Consider the following 20458-nt stretch of genomic DNA (forward strand, 5'->3'; position numbering starts at 1 on the left):
GAGCTTTCAATCTCTGTCTTCATGGTCAAAGCCTGTCTTTGTAGATCCACCGCCCTGGAAGACCTTTTGGCAAAGGTGAAGTGGAACCAACCTTATTCGAACAGTTGTGCATTGTACCTGGAGACTGTTTCCAGAGGATTTATATTCCCCTACTGTTATGCCCTTACTTTAAAGAAATTAACTATTTCCAGTTCGGGCTCCTTAAGAGAGAGGCGGCATTACCTGACGGCACTCAAATAGGACGCCATACCTGTTTTGTCTTCTCGAGTTCCTGCTTGAGGATGTGGTTCTCCTGCTCCAATAAATGAGCTTGAACCTTCATTTTTGAGAGCTCCATCTCCAAGGAAGACACCACATTTGATGACTGCAAAAAAAGTAAGAAGCTCAGATTTCAGCTCAGGAGACAGGCAGGGCAGCAAAGGTTCACCAGAGGGTGCTGCAGCCAGCGGCACGGGTTAGAGCTGGGATAGCGCTGGAGTGAACAGAACGGGCGGGCCGGAAAAACGCAGGTAAATATTTTGGCATCGCTAAGCTCCATTTGCAAGACCAACTTGTACAATTCTACTGCCCAGCTTTTGGCTGCTGCCGTGCTTTCCTTCCACCCTCGCACGCACGTACATTTGCGGCTACTACTTAGGAAAATTCAGCTTTGAAAGACCACACGCAGCTCAAGAAAGGGATGATGCTAATTCCACCTGTGCATTCCTGAAAGGTCAGTTGTTTGATACCATTAAAGACAGCGTAATCCCATACCTTTATTTTGGAGTTTTCCAGTTCCTCCTTCAGTATCAGTCGCTCCTTTTCCCATTCTTCCAGGGTGCACTTCCCCGCTTCCGTCTCCTTTTGCTTCAGCACCCTTGCCAGCTGTTGATTGAGATCCTGCACATCTGCTTGATTTTTGGAGTTCCTCTGGCTAAGTTCGGTGTTTTCAGAGTCCAGCTGCTGGTTTCGGGTCTTCAGATCTGCTACCTGAATCGGGACAGCAGTGTCAGTTATGACCGTTTTTATATTGGGGAAGAGATCATTTTAAACATTTCCTTTCTATTAAGATGATTAAAAAAAACCTGACAAGGGTCACTCCAATTCAGTGGTGACTCTGAACGGTGGGGGCACAGCCGTTAACTGTTCTCTACGGAACAGCCTTGACCCCAGTAGCACTGCTTGCTTTATTTCCCTACAGCTGTTTAACTTGCTCCGTGCCCTAATCTGAGGCCAAATCAAGTAGAGCCATATTTAGGAATCCTCCTGATGGCCTGTTGCATGCACGGTCAGCCTCACAAACCGTTAATTTCTCATAATTAGCCTCAATTATATCAGTTACGATATCAGTCATCTGGCACACCACTGTTCCTCCTTCCCTTTGCCAGGTATGTTTTGAGGGTTATGCCACTGAGCGAGTAGATTATTCTGAGCAAGTAGAGTTTTACTAAGCTATACTAAGAGGGACGTGAATGTATGAGCTACTTAAACCTTCTACTTTGCCGAGCATAACAAACCACCCTTGAAATAAAAGCAGCAGTCGCAGGGATACGAGCAAAGGGTCACGGCTGGCAGCGTTCCTAGACCCAGCGAGCTGGGAAGTAAGTAGAGGCTGAGTCACGTAACCTCTGCTTCCCCCGGGCTTCTGCAGAGCCATTACCCACAAAGATTACAAAAGATACGCTTTTAACTTTATATTTCTATTAAATAAACTTTCCAAGTTGACTATGGAAAGAGCTCTCAAGTCTGTAAGCCAGACAGTCAGAGTAGCGTTGCGGTTGTCTTTGACCAGGTCAAGAAAAGCCTCTTATCGATCCCAAAGAGTTAGTGAGAACAGTTATCAAAAAGTTGAAATTTATACAACGGTCATTTTCCACAGCCTTTGTGACCATCTAAGGAACAGCTTTCATACAGTGATGATTTCTACGGAGAAGGTTATGGGCGCCGTGCATATACCTGCTTTTTCAGGTTGTCAACCATCTTCTGTACAGCCACTTTCTCCCTTCTCACAGCCTCTATCTTTTGCCTAAGGAAAAAAAACAAAAACAAAAACAAACAAAAACTCGTTAATGTTAGGGTTACTTGTTAATATACACACCGACAAGAACGGGCTGGTTTGTTCACATCACCAGAAATGGTAATGCTGGATATTTATCGCTTAGCATCGCTGTTTTGTGTGATTGGCGAGCGGTCAACTCCTCAAGGTACCCCATGGATTACTTCTGCAGAATACTCCCCGGATCACGGAGGGTCATCTACTTGCAAAAGACCAAATCACTGAAATACTGTCACTCTGGCCTTTTTCCTGCCTTTTCTAAGGCTACGCCAGCCCAACAAGCTCTGCCTTGGCCGAAGCAAGAATAATTGCACCAGATCGGCTCATAAGTAGGTCCCTGTGTTTGTACGTGTTACTGGATCACCTGAACTCCTGCGGTTGCGCCCCAGTTGTGGCTCTAGGAACGGGCAGGACAAGCTGGGGCAGGTAAAAAAGGCTGAGGAATAGACTGTCAACCTTCTGTATTTCCAACGGCACCATGGAATAAGCCTGTTTCAAGTTTTGTAGAAGGTTTAAGGCATGAAGGAGCTTTGAGAGAAGGGGTGTAACCATTGTGCCTGCCCTACCGCGAGAGCCGGACGTGGCACGTGCCCCATTGAATTCTTACCGCATTTCTTCTCGGGATCCATTTAGCTCCCTCAGTTTCAGGCTGGAAGCGCTACCTTCCTCGTTTAGTAAAGTCACTTCGTTTTTCAGAATAGCATTTTCCTCTCTCAGCTTCTCGGCTTCACACCTGCGGCAGAGAGACGAGACGAGTGAAAACTCTTTCCACGTATCAGCTCAGCCCACAGGGAGAAAAACCTACTAAAAGCCTAAACTACTCGTAATATTTCAAAACAAAGCTGCAATGCGCTTATTTTATGTATGAACTGTCCACAGGTTTTACATTTCATTTGGTAAGAGTGCTTCCCACATCACTGGAAAAAGGGGCTTTTCGTGCGTGTTTTTGTGCAGCTGAAGTTAGTTAAAAACCGAAGATACCTAGTAAGAGTGTCACGCTACTGTTGTACTAAACTTTTCAGTCCTTAAGTTAAAAATAACTTTGAACAGCTTAACACCACAATATGGAGATTTCTAGGAGAGCGAGCTGTTTCCCCAGCTTCTAGAGTCCGGTGTGCTGGGAACAGCGGGTGTTGGAAAGTGCCTTTTCTGTCCTGAGGCCACTGTAGGAAAATAACTTAGCCCTGGGTTAGTACCCAAAAAAAAACCAAGTTCCTGCAGGAAGCTGGTGCTGAACAATAATTAAGCCACTCATAGCCACATTACGACCTCCAAAAAAAATATAAAATAATCCTTGCTGAAACACAGCGGTTAAAAACAAGTAGGTAACCTATTATGTTCTCTGTGTTATAATGGTATTTACCGTATCAACACACCTGATGGATTCCTAACACTAAGTGCTCCCGCTGTGGGAAAAAAAAAAAGTTACCATAATCCTCTAGTATTAACTTAAATATTGAGAAAAACAGAAGCACGTTTAGCATTCCAAATAACATTCAGTACTAGAAGGGAACGAACCGAGTGAAGAGGTGATATTAGTAAAAAGCTAAAAGCATTCTGGAAGTGTTACCATGGTATTTTGGACATAAAAATACGGGGGGTTTTGATGGACCATCAGCTACACACTGCGAAGGCGACTACATCCACAGACACAACAGCCGGCAGGTCGCTCCTGTTCCACCATTCACGTTAGGCCACGCTCAGAGAGGAGTTAGGTCACACACATTTATTTCAACCGTCGTTATCCACGATTAATCAGCCTGCTTGCTAGTCATTAGAGTCCAAGGCAGTGTTTTCTAACCAAAGTTAAACTAGAGTGGTTAACAGCAGGCAGGCGCAGCTAGGAAGCCGTGAGCGGGATGCTAGGTTAGTTTCTAAGCGGCACATTCGATTACTGGGGGGCCAGCATGGTTCCCCACCAAAGTTTTGCGAGTGTACGTTACCTCAAAAGATCAACTTTTTGCTGCAGCTCAGTGCACGTGCTCTGCAAGCCGTGCGTCACTGCATCCCTCTCCTCCTGGAGATGCGTGTCATCTGGGTTAACCGCAGCAGCAACCTTCTCCTGCAGCTTTCCCTTGGGTTCTTGCGGCTCCCTCTTTTCCCAGGACACCCTGCTGTCCCTTTGGGCAGCCTGGTCCTGCTGAGCTGTAAACGCAGCAGCATGTTCTTCCAGCTTCCCAGGCTGTCTTAACCCGTCATTGTGTGCCGCTGTGTTTCCTTGAGCATCTTGTTCTTGGTCATCGTCCAGTTCTTGAACTTTTTGGAGGAGCTGCGCCTTTTCCTCTCTAAGCTTACTACTTCCCAGTTGACTTTCTTCTAGTCTGCCGTGAAGGCTTCTCAGCTTACGCAGGTTGTCTTCTAGCACTTTATTTTTTTCAGCTAACTTCATCATTTCGGATTTCAGATCTTCGTTTTCTACCTGAATTTCTTCTTGCAGCGACAGCAGCTCGGCCTGTGCCATTAATCTGTCTTCTAACTCTTCTGCCCTTTTCCAAAGCTGAGCTATTACACTTTTCAGGTCACCACTCGTTGACCCAGGAACATGACCAAGCTGGAGAGAGGCTTCACTCAGTTCTTCAGCCTTCTCAAGCTCAACCTGAAGCTTCACAGCGTCAGGAACAAACCCTTTAGTTTGGGGAGTTATTCTGTGATTTAGCAGATGAACCTTCTGCTGTTTAACGTTGTCATGTAGCACTTTTGGTCTGGGTCGTCTCTCGGGAGTTTTCTCTAGATCTCTCTTGTTTTGCAGCAGAGGCACCCGAGAAAGCAGCTCTTGGTTCTTGTCCCAGTCCTGATGGCCATCAGCTCCCAGTGCTGCTTTGCTTCCTTGGATCTGACACCCCTGCACCTTGAGCGTGTGCCCGGCTGCTCTGGCTTTAACACACGCATTCTCTGAATCGGAATCCATCTCAGTCATTTCTTCCAGGTCTGTAGCATCAGCCTCCAAAAACACAAGGACGTTCAAATCTGTTCCTTTCTCTGCGTCTTTACAATCGCTGGGCAACCCTTCAAAAAGGGGATCTATTTCGTCTGGCAGCTGAGATTGTTCTGAGCCAGACTCGGAGCAGCCAGGACTGGGAGGTGGCATGGGCTCCCGCTCTGTGGCTTCCAGCCTGCGCTGCAGCCTGACGATCTCAGCAGCCATTCTGACATTTTCCTTCACGGCTTGCTCGTGCACTTTCTGTAGATTGAGGAGAACGTCTGCCTCATCTCCCAGAAGCGCCATGCCACAGGAAGCCGCAATTTTGCTCTTTGCTTTTGCGTACTCATTTTCCAGGACCCTATAGTGATTTTGTAGCACGGAAAAACTACGGGTCTCCCACTGCAGTTTCTGTATTTTCTCTTGAAGGCTTGAGATTTCCAAACTCATCTCAGCCTTTTCTGATTCTGCTCTTACACAAATGTCTTTGTTTAAACTCTCCAAATCAAGAAGTTTGGAGTTGAGTTCTTCTTTCTCTTGCTTATATTCCTTGTCAAGCCTCTCCAGCTTTTGCCTCGCCAGCTTCCCGTTTTCCTCCACCATGGATATATGCTCTTCCCTGTTCTTTAGCTCTTGCTCGTGGTCATTTTGGAGTTGCGCTATTTTATCATTCAGCTTTTTCTCTTGCTTCTCGGCAGCGTTCCTCAGGTCTCGCAGCTCCTTCTGAAGCTGCTCTCTCTCGCACACGAGCTTGTTCACTTCTTCCTTGAAGTTCTTCTCCAGGAGATCTTTCTCCAGGGTCAGGGCAGAAGAAACGGCCTTTTCGTTTGCCAGACTTTCCTTCAGTTGCTCGTGAGCTTCGGCGACCTCCTGAGCAATCTCATCCTTCTCAAACTCCCACTGAGATTTCTCCTCTCTCTGCTGTTCGGCAAGTTCCTGCAACTCCCGCTGGTAGCGTCCTTCCAGGTTTTGGATTGTTTCTTCATATTTATTCACAAGTGTTTGTGTGTCGGCAGAAAACTGAGTTTCTGCATGAGATGCTCTTCTCTTATAGTCACTTTCCATTTTTGTCCTAAACATGGTTAACATAATACATTACTAAACACTGGGCTAACTCAGAAGGAGATTCAAATGGCTTTTTAGGCTGAATAAAACAAGCTGAAAAATTACTTTTTCACTGAGTTTTAGAAGAAGTACTATTTGATGGGTGCTTCTGAGAGCCCAAGTTAAATTTGAGGCAATTTTCTGAAGCTTCAAAAATAAAAATCTAATTGCCTTGGAAAAGTATAACTCACAAAAAGTCCTCAGAAGAGTTTTAATGTACAATATAGGCCCTTCTAATTCTTGTGATCAGATTTGTAGGGGCAGATGTTCTTACCCCATCATCTCTCCCTGTCACCCCAGGACAATTTCAGGTTTTTTTGACACTTGATCCTGGATAAAAGCCATCCCTTTACTTCTTTAGGAAAGGAGAACTCTGAAAACCCAAATGCCTTAAAAGTACAAAGCAGGGATTTGTAAAACACAGGGATCCTGAACAGAACTCAAATTAATCACGTCTGGTTATGCTTCAACACTGTTGTTGCCTTCAGGTGAGCTAAAAAAAAAAATCAAACCAACAGAAATATCTGCTTGAGGAAGGTCAGAAGTAAAAGCCCCTGGGAAGCAGCCCAGTGTTCTGGAGTACAACAGGTACCAGCGCTGTACAGTTAGTACGCTCGAATTAAGTGTGGGGAGCCATTTCTGCACTAGGTTCACCTTGGCCACCAGGCCAGCGCACAGCGCTCCTGTCCCCGCCGACGGTGGCACTCACCTTTCCTCCTCCAGGTCCTGCTGGTGCTTCCTCAGCAGCTCTTGACGGAGCTCTTCCTTCTCCAGGGCATGCACCTCCGCCAGCCTCTTCAGCTGCTCGTGAAAGCTGCGTTCCAGCTCTCCCTTCTCTTCCTGCAGCCTCTGCACTAAAACTCTCATCTTTTCTTCCACCCAGGCACCATTTTGAATCAGTTCTTCCCGTTCTTGGCTAAACTTCTCGTTTACCTGCTCCAGCCTGGCTCTAACGTCTTCTTCGTGCTCCTGCCTCAACAGTTCTTGCAGATTGGCTTTTTCCTCATCGAAACTCATTTTTAATTTGGTTTTCTCATCGTTGTATTTACAGTCGAGCTTTTCTTGCTGTTCTCTGAGCACTGCGGCCTCTCCTTGCAGTTCTGCAATTTGATTTTTGAGGCCAGTTATTTGCTTTTCCATGACGTGCATCTCCTCAGTGTACTTCTTCCTCATATCCTCTTGCTCCTTTTCACAGTGGATTTTTGTCTCATCTAGCTGCTTTTCGTAATGGCTCACCTACAAAAAGGAAAACAGATCGGATGGGTTCCTTTTCTACAGAATGTTCTACAGAGACGCTTTTGCAACAATTTGCTGTTATATATCTCCATACGTTCTACAGAATATTTTGATTTACACGTTGGCATCTTACATTGATTTCCCTTGTAAAGGACGCTAAAGTGCTCAGCTTAACTTCTTACTGGGATAAAGATGATTATTATCTAGAAGACAGGGAAATTAATGCTTTTCCATTAAGCAAATTTATGAAAAGAGAAGCCACTAACAACTTTTAAGTCCCAGGTCAGTTTTGCAAATTGCAATTTTTTTTTTTTTTTTTTTTTTTAATTTCACCGATTACTTTTTCAAAGCCTTCCCTAAATTAAGAGGCAGGTGAGGCCTTTCCTTTTAAAAAGGCTGGGGTGGCTTTGGCTTGGGTTTTTTAATTTGGTTGAGGTTTTTTGACCGGTGTTTGGGTTTGGTGTTTTGTTCTGCTTTGAAGCACAACTGAGATGGAACCCTTAAGGGAAGGTCAATGATTTTTGGGCAGTATTTTACCAGTCCCCTTTTCCCACTCCCATCCCAGCTTTGTCACAACGCAGTTTCAGTGCACCTGTGTTATCCCATACATGAAGTGAACAGATTATAGTTCTATAACAATTATAACGATACAGCCACCTCTCATCTGGAGGTGGGCACTGGTCTGATGGATGCAGTAGAAGCCTGATAGGACCCCGGACGTCTGGTCCTGAACCAGCTCTTGGAGAAGAGAGCCACGGCCATCTCCACACCAGTGCACCTCAAGATCAATCTGCAGATGGACACCCAAAAGATGGGGAGCTGACGGCCCATTTTCCGTAGCACAGGTATCGCAACAAGCGGAGTTTCCGTACTCCCACAGTGCAGATCACATTTCGACACCACCAAGGACATGGTGTGTGTCCTTGCACAAGGACAGCATTTAGCAACACAGACTCCCGCCAGCAGCCTTTCTAACCCACAATTATCCCATGGCAGCGCGAATGAAGTGGCTAATTTGGATGCAGCAGGCTTTCAAGACGGGAAACGCGATACTGCCTCGGAGAGGCTCGACTGCTCTCTTGTGAGCTGGTAGGCGGCGTGAGGATCTACTGCAGCGTTCATTCAGCCCTCTCCAGCACCTCTCCATCGCACGGCAACGTGCGGAAGGAACAGGGAAGGCAGAGGCTCAGATTCACAGAAAAGTTATCATTTGACCAGGAATTAAAAAGTCCTTCTTCAAGACCATTCCCACCTGTATGAAGAGGCTGGAAGAGTTGTGAAGGTTTAACTTAAAGTAGCTTACCGTGTCTTCAAGCTCCTGTTTGAGGTGATGTAGATCCCTGTGATGCTGCTCCTTCATTTGTTCAATAGCCATTTCTGCCTCTATGCTCATATTTAATGGATTGCAGTCTTCTGAACCGAGCCCTTTAAAAACAGTAATTATATACATATTCTGGAAGCCCAGGGAGATACATTCTCAACAAAATTATTGCATCAATTTATATTTTAGGCAGCTACTTGCAGCTCTCAGATTCCCATCGCACAGAGAGACATGAAACTGCGAACATTAATTTCGGTTTTGAATATCCACTTAATGGTAAAGAGCAAAACGGAGGTGGTGTCCGAGTCTCACTGTGAAGGTCTGGGAAAGTTTTTTACGTTAATTGCCTCCACGATGTTACCATCAATACCTACAGCACAGAAGCTGGTCATACAGGAGATGCACTTTACCTTGGTCAGGCTCAATGCCACTGTTGCCGTGGCTTTTCATATCGATGTCGAACTCTTCCGACAGCGAATTTTTCAGCGAAGGCCTGAGCACTTTGCCTTGGGCACGGTACTCCTCCAGCTCCGACTGCAGCTCATCTATCTGGTCTTGCAGCTCCTGAGAAGTCAGGGGGTGGGGGAGGACACGACAAAGAAGCCTGAGTGAAAGCAACCAAGGCAACTGAGCATCTGTACATCAACACAGACCCACAGTGAGACATTTAGGAGGGAATTACAGTAGGTAAAGACTCGTTGATAACCCTGCCGTCATGCCACAGTCATCCTATCCGCAAAACAACGCTCTTCTCCAGGTTCTAACCTGTGCAAACAACAGAGGTGTTTCTCACTAAGAGAGCAGAACCTTCTTCAGACCGACAGCCTGTACATATTCTGCCTCTAAAGCACGTCATGCTCCAGGACCTTTCACTTTATTCCTTCTTCCTACGAAATTTTTTAAACGGCAGCTTAGGCACGTTTTCAAACGGTCAAATACCTCTTCAAACACCATCTACTTGGAAAAAAATAAATCATCAAATCAGAAGCAAAGGATCAAATTAGGAAAGAGATATCCTCATTACTGCGTTTGCCATCTGGTACTTTCTGCTCCCTTGCCAGCGGAATATCCCGTGTGTTTGTGCCAAACGCCATGCGCCCCGCTCAGTGAACAGCGTTTATTGAGGAAAACGAATCCCTGAATGTGTAAACATGCAATTCTGCAGATTTCAGTGGTTCAGAAAGTGAACCTTGAATACTGATTCATATCAGACAGTACCAGAAAAAAAAAGCCACCGATTGCATATTCAAGCAACTTATTATCAAGACGTACCCATTCAGCAACTATTTCTAGAAAATCTTTGCTTTTAAAAGGCAACTTCCTAAGAGAGCTACCCTGCTGTTTCAGATTAGACTGACTTTTGCCGCGGTAGTCCTTTATTGAATGAAAAGGATGATACAGAGCAGATGAATCGAATGCCCGTAACCATAGTAGTCGTCAGAAAGTCAGTATGTAAATAGACACTTGTGGGCCCACCTTGAAGAAGTATTTCAGCCATACAAGATTTGGGGAGGAGAAGACAAGCTTCAGATTTTCAGTTTTATTTTAAGAAAACGCTACTGGTTTTGGAAACCACTAAAAACTCGGGTACATCCTATTTCTGCTGTTCTGAACTCAAATTAGGGCAAAGTTTATTTCGTGAATCAAAAACCCGCTAGTGTAGGAGTTGAGCCTGATGTCCAGCTGGGGGATGAAGGATGCTCCATAGACCCTACCCAAGCCCACCCTCGTGGCACCTCCTCCCTCATAGCTTGGCCAATTGCCTTTGTGGCAAGAGTTTCCGTCCTGCAAGAACTTGGGTTAATGGAAAAAAACCATTACACAGGAAAAAAAAAACCAACAACAACAACAAAAAAACCCCAGCAGCATTATATCGCTGCTCTGGGCTGCTGTTTGCAGTGAGGGTGTTCTCAGCACAGACGGGTGCTGGGTCTCCACTTACTCTGCACTGCCGCTCGTATTCGCTTCTCATCTGTGCCAGCCTCTCCTCCTGCAGGAAAAACTCCGCGCTGCTGGGATCCAGGTCACCAAACTGAAACGGCATGAATGGGATGATCCAGTTAACTCTTCCACCAAACGGCCCGGCTCATCACAGCCTGGGTGCCATTGGCAAGCAGCCTCTGTTTTCGCTTATTTTAAATACAGAAGCTCTGTTTCCATGCTGGTTAGGGGGCAATGAGCAACCTCCCTGACAAATACTATCTGCTATCTCGCCGTAGCTCTCGTGCTAACTTTAGATTTCAGAGCACAGCTTCCTAGTTTTAGCAGACGCACGTCTCAGTTGGATAAATAATCCCAGCTTTAAAGAAGTCTGGAAAACAGATGCTGGGTGAGAATCCCAGTAGAGGAGGCTTTGTCTATGGATGCAGACACACTGAAATGCCTTTGGAGAAGCTGACGTTGATGAGTTTATTACAATACGACCATCATCAGCTGTTCACCTCGATTTTTGCCTAAGTCCAGCAGAGATGCCAGGTAACACCTAACACCTCGTGTGTCATCTACCCTAGAAAGGACCAGCACGGTGGCTCTATCAAAAACTACGTGCTGGGGAAAAAACGATCCCTGCAGATCTGTGGGATGATTATTTCACCATGAGGCTCCCCCCTATCAATTAGTGTAAAACTACAGCTAAGGTGGAATATCTTTAGTTTCCTTAACTGGAAGTCAGGCAGGCAGCTCATGCCAACAAGGCAGGCTTGGTCACATCTGGGTAGGGACCCCAAGAGCCTCCGGCTATTACTTAAATTGGCAGCTCGAGTGTAGTAACTGAAAAGCCATTTAATTCTGGAAGCATACCGGGAAAAGGAATATTTACCTTCTCAGCCAGGACGTTTTCCAAGTTCCTCTGCAGTTTGCTTGCCAAACTTTCGTACTCGGCCAGTTTTTCTCCCGTTTCCAACAACTCGCTTTCCAGGCGGCTGTTTTCCTGGACCAAACAAAAATCCCCAACAGCCTCAGCATTTGGAGAAGGAAAACATTAACACATGGTAACTCCTTAGAAAAGGCTAATCTCCCAGTCACATCAGAGCACAACGCTGTTACAAGCTTCACCCGAAGAGGAGAATGATGAATCCACGCACACGTAACCCCTCTTCCCGCAGCAAAACAGCGAGTGTGAACTCCAGACCCGCAGCCGGCTCAGACCCCGCGCTCCTCTGCTCCTCTCACCCTCCAGACAGCTGCTTCAGGAGGAATATTTTACGATTTTCCTGATGGTCACAGGACAGCCACCCCCTTCAAAAGCCGCTTGCCTGAACATCTGCAAGGGTATATTAGCTCCCTCGGACTGGCAGCGCTTTTGATGTCGTTTGTAAGATAATGCTACCATTTATTTATTTATTTATTTTAAACTGAGCAAAAGTTAGTTGTATGGTAAGGCAGTGGTCAGATAAAAAGAGTTTCAACTTAAATGTTTTCTAATTAAAAAAAAATCTAGAAAAAGGATGTGAATCTGTGAGGTCACGGTTGGGTGACACCATTGCATTAGGCAGCGGATAAATCATCGAAAGGCGTAACAGCAAGCTTGCTTTAGAGGTGTTTTTTTTTTTTATTATTTGTTTTTAAAGTAGTATTTTAAACTTTGTCAAGACTTATTATCTCCTGTCTGGGCAGCCAAAGAGCCAGCAAGGCAGACGGCCCAGCCGGTAGCCGTACACAACGTACACTCTGCACTTGATGGCAGCAGAGATTTGAACTGGAGCCTTATGAATCCAAGGAGTGACCTATCGAGGTGACCCAAAAAACAGTTCTCAGGGATACGCCTCTGTCTGGCTGCTGAAGTGACTTTGAGCGAGCTCCATGTGCACTGTGACACATCCTCTCACCAAGGACTACGCTGCGAGCCTCGCTCCCCGCTTCTGGGCACCCTTGACCTTTGGGGGGGAAAAATGCCGGCTCCGTTGAGTCCCCGTTACCTTCAGGGAAAGGGCCAGGCGGTCCCGGATGTAGTTCTCATCTGTTTTCAGCTTTTCTATCTCCTGCTCCAGCTCCAGCCGCTGTTTGTTTGCCTGCTGCAGGATTTGCTCCTGCTCCCTCTGGAGCTCGTTCTTCAGAGCTGCAGTTCGTTCCTTGTACTCCTCATCCAGCTTCCTATGAAGGCACCGGAGATAAGAAGAGCTCATAAGAAGCAGCAGGCGGCAGACACCGCTGCGAGCGATTCGGTGACAGTCGGCCAGCACCAAGCCACTACGTCTGTCACCGCGTCCCCGCAATGCCGTGGCAGTGACACCACAGAGGAGCGGGGGGATGAACCGGGACGCCATACCTGAGGTTGTACTCATTCCGGCGCTCAATTGCCGCGTGGTGGTCATCCACTTCGGAGGCCATCAGGGATTTCAGCTTTTCGGCTTTTTCCAAGTCCGAGCGCAGCTTCTCTTTCTCTCTGGCCACTTGGTCAACCCTCTCCCTAGGGTAAAACACAGCCCTCCTGGATTAGGTCACCCCTCCTGGCTCCCCCAGAGAAGGTACTTGCAAGGGGCTTATCAGAAAAGAACAGCTCAGAAAGCTCTCCAAGGGCCTCATCAACTGCATTTAGTCACTAGATATGAACTTGCACACATAGCTCTGGACATGTCTTGATACGCACATAGGTCCCAAGACCTCAACGCTTGAACTCCTCAGCTGTGGTCTAGCCCCCCAAATTGCAGCTCTGTGCCATTTTGCCAGGCCACTTTCTGCCCTATTTACTTGTTCTCATCATTTTCTTACCTTTACCACTTCATCCTTACACTATGTCCAATCTACTAAGATCTGTTACATTGAGCAGCTTCCTTGATGGGAACTTAATAACAAATCTTTCCACTGGGTGAGTGTAAAAATGTATTTAGACATGTAGACACAAACCATGGGAAGCCTCATCTTGCAGCCATGCAAGTGGAACAGGCAGCTTGCACGTACAAGTGATAAGCCGACAGGTAACAGGACATGTGCAGGACCAGCAAGAGTCACCTACGGTACTGCATGGAGGTGGACGCAGAAGCTGATAAATAATCTAAACTATTCAAAGATTGCAAATCTGTACAATCCAGACACCGCCATCGACTGGAGCTTGTGCTCGTGGCAGATGGATGCAACAGTTACCCAACAGCAATGAACCAACGCAGAACTGAGGGTGCGACGCTCGGAGCGGGGGTCTCCAGAGGGGTTGGACAAGATGATCCATTGGTGCATGGAAACAAAGCATTTGAGCTCCAGTAGTACATGTATATAATTTATAAATTAACAAATATACATTCAGGGAGGTGTTTCCCATCTCCCACACTCTCTCAGTAGAGGAGCTGGTGCTGTGCCAAGTCAAACTATGTTGACTTTCAAATGAAAAAAAAAAAAAAAAAGGGGGGGGGGCGGGACACCTGGTGGTTTTGTCCCTCACCCACGCCTCTACCACATGGCAAAACCTACGGAACGCTACTGCAAGAAATCAGTTGGGATTAAAGGTCCTGCTTACCAAATGGCACTAGCCTTAAGTTTCACGTTCCTTGGCCATCAACACCCGCTGCAGGTTGCGGTGCCCGTTTCCAGACTGCAGAGTGGGGCTGGAAACAGCCTGCCGCTTTGCCTTTTTTTTTTTTTTTAATTATTTTATTATTTATTTTTATATTTTAAAGTATATTTTTCTGCGATGCTTGGGCTTGAGCGGTTCGCCGACGCAAAATGAGAGAGTTGAAAGTTTCCGACTGAGCTAACGGAGAACCTAACCTTGCGGCAGAGTGGCAGCACCGCACCGATACCCCTCGGAGAGATGCTATGAACCCGCATTAATCGGCTGCTACTTCAGCTCCCGCTCGGCGAAACGGAGAGCGAGGAAGCGGCAGAGCCGGTGATCCTGGTGACTTACAGCAAGTGTCTGATCTCCGTTTTGAAGCTGGCCAGGGCTGCCTGGTGGACTCCATTCTTGGTTATTAAAAGCTCATTTTCTAGCGCCAGCGTCAGCTCCGTCAGGTTCACCTTCCCATCCAAGTTGAAATCCAAAGCCTGCAAAACAGTGCGGCGTCAGAGCAGAACGAGGTTCCCTGCCCTGCAGGAGCCCGGAGACATTTCTACGTGGAGTGACAGAATAAAATGAGGAGGCTCAGAAGAGATCTTTGCTTGCTGATTAATCTGTCACAAATGCCTTTGGGGCAATAAACCAGACATCTCTGCCACCTTCCTACGTGGAAGAGCTGCTGCCAGCTGCGGGGATGGAAAAAATGTCCTGGTTGTGCTGCAAGAGCAACAGGAAATTAAGCTCACGCCTGATTAAAAGTGTTAATTCTCTACGGGACCTAACTACACCGGCCTTTTTACGTATTCAAATGCTGCAAGAAAGTGGTCGGAGACAAACAAAACCAGCTCTTGCAACGGAGAGAGCACAGAAGCAGCCTTGTAGGAGGTATGCGGTAGCAAGGATCCCACCTCTTAGAAATTAAGTTATCGTCAGCAACGGCTTGTCGTTTCCTTCAGCCTAACTCTGCCAGAGCACAAAGCGGAGCGCAGCGGGGCTAGCGGTGGGGCTGAAACACCGGAAAAACCACCCCAGGGCCACCGGTAAAAGCGAGCTATGAGCTAAGGAAAACAACAAGCAGCAGAGGAGGCAAAGACGTACCACGTGAGCCCAGTAAAAGCAGGACCAGGTTATCAAGCTGGTCTGCACGAGCCCAGCCTACAAGTGGGTTTTATTGCCCGAGATCAACAGCAGAGCTTCGGATCAAGCATTTACGACAACCTGGATTGTTCAAAATCCGCAATTAGATGCCAAGAGAAATCTGCCACCGCTGCTGCAGGGAGCCCAGCGACGCTCTCAGAATACATGTGAAATTCTCTTCTCCCACCCATGGCTTGTAGCGAGAGGGACGGGGATGGGGTTTACTTCAGGTATCTGATTTGCCACCCCCCTTACCCTTTTACTCCGTATAATAAAATGCTAACTGCGGGGCAGGATTTCAAGTGCCGTCCTCCCACCTCGGCGCGAGCAATAATTCAGCTCATCCCCGTGCTAAAAGGTTTGCAGGTGCAGCTTTTCAGGGAGGTAAAGGAATTAAATTGCTTTCTACAAATATAGGTGACCTCTTCAAGCCGAGCTGGAAGTCACGCTACATTTTTTTTTTTTTTTTTATCATTAACTTCTAGCTCTCTGGGACGCACCAGTAAGGGAAATGATCAGAAGTTTCCCAGAACGGTCAGACTCAGCACTTAGCACTGGGAAGTTTAAAGAGGGGGGAAAAAAAAAATAAAAATAATTCAGCTACAGTCCAGCATCCCACACAGAGGATTAAAAAAATAAGGTAAATAAAAGGGGTGAGGTGGAGGTGTTGGTTACCTTGAGGATCTCCTGGCTGTTCTCTATGCCCTCCTGGTGCCAGCAGTCGAGGACCCCCTCCACGCAGCCGTAGCCCATCCCATCGTCCAGGCTGGAGAAGAGGCAGAAGCCGACGGTGCTGGGCATGGCCGAGGGGGTGGTCGTGCGCCGCCCGCTCTCGTCGAAGGACTGCGGGGAGAGGGGAGAGGGTGAGACGGGGCACGGGTAGAGCCGGGCATCTGGCCACCCCGCGACGGGAAAGGCTTATAAATGTAATTTCGCTAACAGTAGTCTGGAGATTAAGGATTAAGGTCTGCGTTTCCCCACTGCCAAGCAAATAGGCGGCAGGAGCCTTGCTGCTGACCTCACGGCACCACAGCGCAACCAGGCGCTTCAGATTTAAAATAAATCCCGAGGAGGAACAGCCTCAGAGCTGTCCTCAATGCTCCAAAAGTGTTTTGCGCTATCCGTTCTTGGTTTCAAGCGTCACCTCCCCTAAAAAGCCTGCAGGGAGCGTATGCACTGGCGCTTTTGCTACAGCCCTCAGCCTCCAGGCAAAGATGTCAAACTCTTTCTCTCTCTCCAAAAAAAAAATATTAGAGCAGAAAAAAGAAAAATTAGAGGGACTTTTTACAAGGGCATGTAGTGATAGGACACGGGCTAACGGCTTCAAACTGGAAGAGGGTAGATATAGGTTAGATATTAGGAAGAGATTCTTGGCTGTGAGGGTGGTGAGCCCCTGGCCCAGGTTGCCCAGAGAAGCTGTGGCTGCCCCATCCCTGGAGGTGTTCAAGGCCAGGCTGGACGGGGCTTGGAGCAACCTGGGCTGGTGGGAGGTGTCCCTGCCCAGGGCAGGGGTGGGACGAGATGACCTTTAAGGTCCCTTCCAGCCCAAACCATTCTGTGATTCTATGTGGGACCTGCATGCCCACAGCATCCATCCTACCCCCAGCCACCGCTTCCCCCTGCACCCAGTTTATACCATTTACTTACTGCACTTCACAGCTTGCAAGAGCCATCTCCACGCCACGGCAAAGGGAAGCCATCTCCCCTTTACCAGGGGCATGTTTTCTGCTTTATCCCCCCCCACACCCCGAGAAAGCCTGCAGCAGCTTCACCCCATCGCTCTCAGTCAGGGCAGAGGCAGATGCCCACGGTGCTGCTGTGCTCACCGGAGCATCCCCGGCTCTGCTCCAATCCCCGAGCTCTGCCACCATCTCCAAGGGGACCTCCGATTTGTCCCCACCACAGGGACAAAGAGGGGAGGAAGAGGAGGAGGCAGGTAAGGTGGAATTTTCCCAGCACTTCTCCCCCCTCCTCCTGCTTTTACTCCAAGATCCACCTTGATTTCTCACCTGCATGGAGAGGTGTCGTTTCAGCTGTCTGTACGGAGTAGACGCCGAGGGCGTCAGCGACTTTCCGTTTCTAAACAAGCCGTAGAAGAAGTCCTCTATGCTCATGGTGCCATCTTGCTCCAGGTTATGGAGCACCTCTTCAAGGACCTGCAAGCGGCAGAGGACAGAAATCGCACCTGCTATTGCCAAAAGCCCCGCGGTAACGATTTGGCACAATAGAAAACATCCTTTTCCCAAGGCTCTACAAAAAAAAAAAAAAAGGCAAAGCAAAAGCTGCCTGGCACATTGCATCAGCCTAACGCTGGGGCACGGCAATCTTTGGATGGAAAACTGCAGAGCCACGTACACTATGAAAATCCTGCCTGTCAACGCGTGTAAGCTCCTGGTCATCTCAGCTTGGAGCCTCCACCTTGCGAGGCGGCACAAAAACCCCTTGTGCCATTCTGCTCCCGAGACGGGGTGACCGCAGGGATTCAGCGCAAGGTAGAGAGAGAGATGCCAAAACCCCAGCAGCTTGAAGCGACCAGGCGAAAACAAACCAAAAACACAGTAAGACACTGCAAGGTTATAATAAATGTCGTTTATGCTCCAGGGCAGTCTGCTTTCTGAAAAGCGAGACGAACCTCGTAAGGACCGGAGATATTAAGATGAATCCCTCGCCATTTCTCTGTCTACGGTTTATTTTTGCATTTTCTGCCTTAATATCCTGAAAACATTTTCTTGCAAAGGAATACCTGCTCAGAAACACGCTTTTATGAAGGAAATGATTACAAGCCATGTTATTTTAAGATGCAAAACAGTCTGGGGTTGTTTTTTTTTTTGTTTTGGTTTTTTTGTTTTGGTTGTTTTTTTTTTTTTTTACAAAACTGAATCCTAAATTGATGAGAGACTTTTTGCAAGAGAAATAATTTTCCCGTGGACTCTTCCTACAGGACAGGAACAGCCCGCAGGCCTTCACAAAGTCAAAAGCAACCATCTATGAATATTTTAACCCATACTTGCTGTCTAGCTAAAAGATTTCTGGGATTAAGGAGACATGCTTGGAATCCGGGATATGTTTTGAAATTCCAGTTTACTCCACGATGGCATGAGAGGACACGCATGCTACGGTGTCAGCAAGGCTGGCAGCTGCCTTCTGCCAGAACAGCCTCCCACGTCCGATGGATTGACACTAACAAAATCGCTGGAAAGCCACCGGTTGGAGGTGAAAACCGCCTTCCAAGTAGCAACCTGTTAACCAGCACTTGTGCTTCAGGCTTGGGGTCAACCGCAGGACAGGCTTTGTGGGGGCCACAGCTAAAACCCAGGCTTGTGTGCTGGTGCGTGTGGCTCCGTAGGTGGCCACTCACCTCCCCGGCCGCCGTTCGGAGCCCATACTGCTCACAAATGGAGACGAGCTTTTTCCGGTTCAGGTGGCCGTCCCTGGTGATGCCGAGGTGCTCGCAGACCTCCTGCAGCTTCTCCTCTATCCAGTCTGGGGTAGGCAGCGAGGTGCTGGGGGAGGCATTCAGGTCATCTGGGTTCCAGAAGCGCAGCTGCCCTGGAAATGGGGAAAACTGCTCTGGTTTCTGCCCAACCACTGCATGCAAGTGACCACCAGAAGACCTGGGGGCTCTGCATGTCACAGGGGACTCACTGCTACAGCAGGCAGAGCCTCCCTCCTTGCGCATCAGACCCCAAGTGTGCCTTACCTCATCCTGCACACTTGTAATTTTGGGGTACCAGCACGGCTATCGGACTCTCCCAGAGGGAGCAGATCCTGCTCAACATTCAACTCGTGTGGGCCACCACAGGCGAGGGAAACTCATATCCACAGAATCACAGAATGATAGGGGTTGGAAGGGACCTCTAAGAGAGGAGATCATCTAAGTCCAACCCCCGTGCCCGAGCAGGTTCACCTAGAGCAGGTAGATGCAGGCGCAGGGTGAGCTGCAGCCAGGAGGATCTCTGGGGACATGGATGAGTCCAATGGCCAACATGGGCTGGTGACCAGGGGAAGCACAGCCCTGCCACCTTGGCTGCTGGCATGGATGGAGAAGGGACCCCTCCTCTTCTGGGCAGTTACAGGATCAAGGGAAAGGACTGTGCGAGTTTCATATCCACATATACCTTGACCAGGTCGAGAACTTCAGTGGTTGCCCGTCTCCATAAACGTCACCCCCCAGGTGGAGCTGCCTAAACTTCCACCCCCTTTGAATGTAAACTGTAGTGTATGTTTTAATCTAATAACTTCCAAACAGCCCTTCAGGGGAAGGAGAAAACGCAACAGCCTTCAGCTGAACACATTTCCTCTACCCCCAGCAAATGCCTGGAGTGCAGTCTCACCCAGCTGGGAACACTCACTAGACACCAACCAGTAAGAGCTTCCTCAGCTGCCAGGCCACCTCCTTCCACCCGCTACCACTCCCTGGAATAGCAGCTTTTGGAGCAAAAATGAGGTCCCCATGGATGGGGTAGGGGTTAGAGAATGGCTGGAAGAAGGACGAGGTGTTGAAGCAGTTATAAGTTGCATGGCTTAGTTATAAACATATCTTTGCGTGCTGCAGGTCCGGCTGAGGGTTAGCGCCAAAGCCCCACAGTCACCCCGGGGGGAGGGGGGGGTCTTACAGGACAATTAGGACACATTTAATGACTGGTCCGTGCTGACATCTAGTGCCCACCGTGCCCCACTACAGCCAGCAGCCCCCGGGGCAGGAGTGGGGACCAGGACCGGCCCCGGCTGCTGCTCTGGGGGTGCTGGGGCCAGGGACACCGGGGATACCTGCAGCAGGGCAGCCCCCGCGCCAGGCAGGAGGAAGAAAAGAGAGCAGAAAGGGTAAGACACAAGACTGTGCCCTCCAAGGAGCCCTGCTTTAGCTTTCGTGCCCAACTCGGGGCTTGCTTGCCCCACGTGCCCCTTGTCAAGCCAGGCTGGGACCGCTCAGTGCGCCCAGCTGGCCTGAGACCATCCCAAAGTGCTCCTCTCATTCACCTTCAAAGCTAAAGAGACAATTAGCACACACAAGCGCTGCTGTTTGCTCTTACCCTCGGCCTCATACTCCTCGCTGTCTCGCGTCTTCCAGCGCTGGGGAGAAAACGAAAGGTTCCCGAGTTATTACTATTGCAAGACATCACCCGTATGAAAGAGACTCTGCAATCAGCATCAAACAAGCTACACGGCTCCAGCAACGCCGCCAGGCTTTCATCTCCCCGCTCCCTGCGGGCTGGG

At 48.3% G+C, this 20458-nt stretch overlaps 1 protein-coding gene across 7 annotated transcripts in view; it reads right to left on the reverse strand.

Moving 5' to 3' along the window:
- Nucleotides 1–20458, reverse strand: part of NIN (ninein) — a 66924-nt gene that overhangs the window by 19364 nt on the left and 27102 nt on the right. For 6 of the 7 annotated variants that reach the window (XR_008466326.1, XM_054200770.1, XM_054200769.1 and 3 more), the window contains exons 5-21: nucleotides 20275–20314; nucleotides 18600–18790; nucleotides 17251–17397; nucleotides 15917–16084; nucleotides 14456–14592; nucleotides 12884–13024; nucleotides 12534–12708; nucleotides 11435–11545; nucleotides 10559–10648; nucleotides 9027–9180; nucleotides 8599–8720; nucleotides 6769–7295; nucleotides 3979–6027; nucleotides 2643–2768; nucleotides 1936–2005; nucleotides 754–969; nucleotides 251–364 (exon numbers count right to left, since the gene is read on the reverse strand). Coding sequence is in view for 6 of the 7 variants with exons in the window: in XM_054200770.1 (XP_054056745.1) it covers nucleotides 251–364; nucleotides 754–969; nucleotides 1936–2005; nucleotides 2643–2768; nucleotides 3979–6027; nucleotides 6769–7295; nucleotides 8599–8720; nucleotides 9027–9180; nucleotides 10559–10648; nucleotides 11435–11545; nucleotides 12534–12708; nucleotides 12884–13024; nucleotides 14456–14592; nucleotides 15917–16084; nucleotides 17251–17397; nucleotides 18600–18790; nucleotides 20275–20314 (4578 nt within the window). In the remaining variant the exon portion in view is untranslated. The remainder of the gene's footprint in view (nucleotides 1–250; nucleotides 365–753; nucleotides 970–1935; nucleotides 2006–2642; nucleotides 2769–3978; nucleotides 6028–6768; nucleotides 7296–8598; nucleotides 8721–9026; nucleotides 9181–10558; nucleotides 10649–11434; nucleotides 11546–12533; nucleotides 12709–12883; nucleotides 13025–14455; nucleotides 14593–15916; nucleotides 16085–17250; nucleotides 17398–18599; nucleotides 18791–20274; nucleotides 20315–20458) is intronic. The other variant, XM_054200775.1, reaches the window with a different exon arrangement.

This window comes from Rissa tridactyla, chromosome 4, assembly GCF_028500815.1.
Source record: "Rissa tridactyla isolate bRisTri1 chromosome 4, bRisTri1.patW.cur.20221130, whole genome shotgun sequence".
In the NCBI taxonomy this organism is placed as follows: domain Eukaryota; kingdom Metazoa; phylum Chordata; class Aves; order Charadriiformes; family Laridae; genus Rissa; species Rissa tridactyla.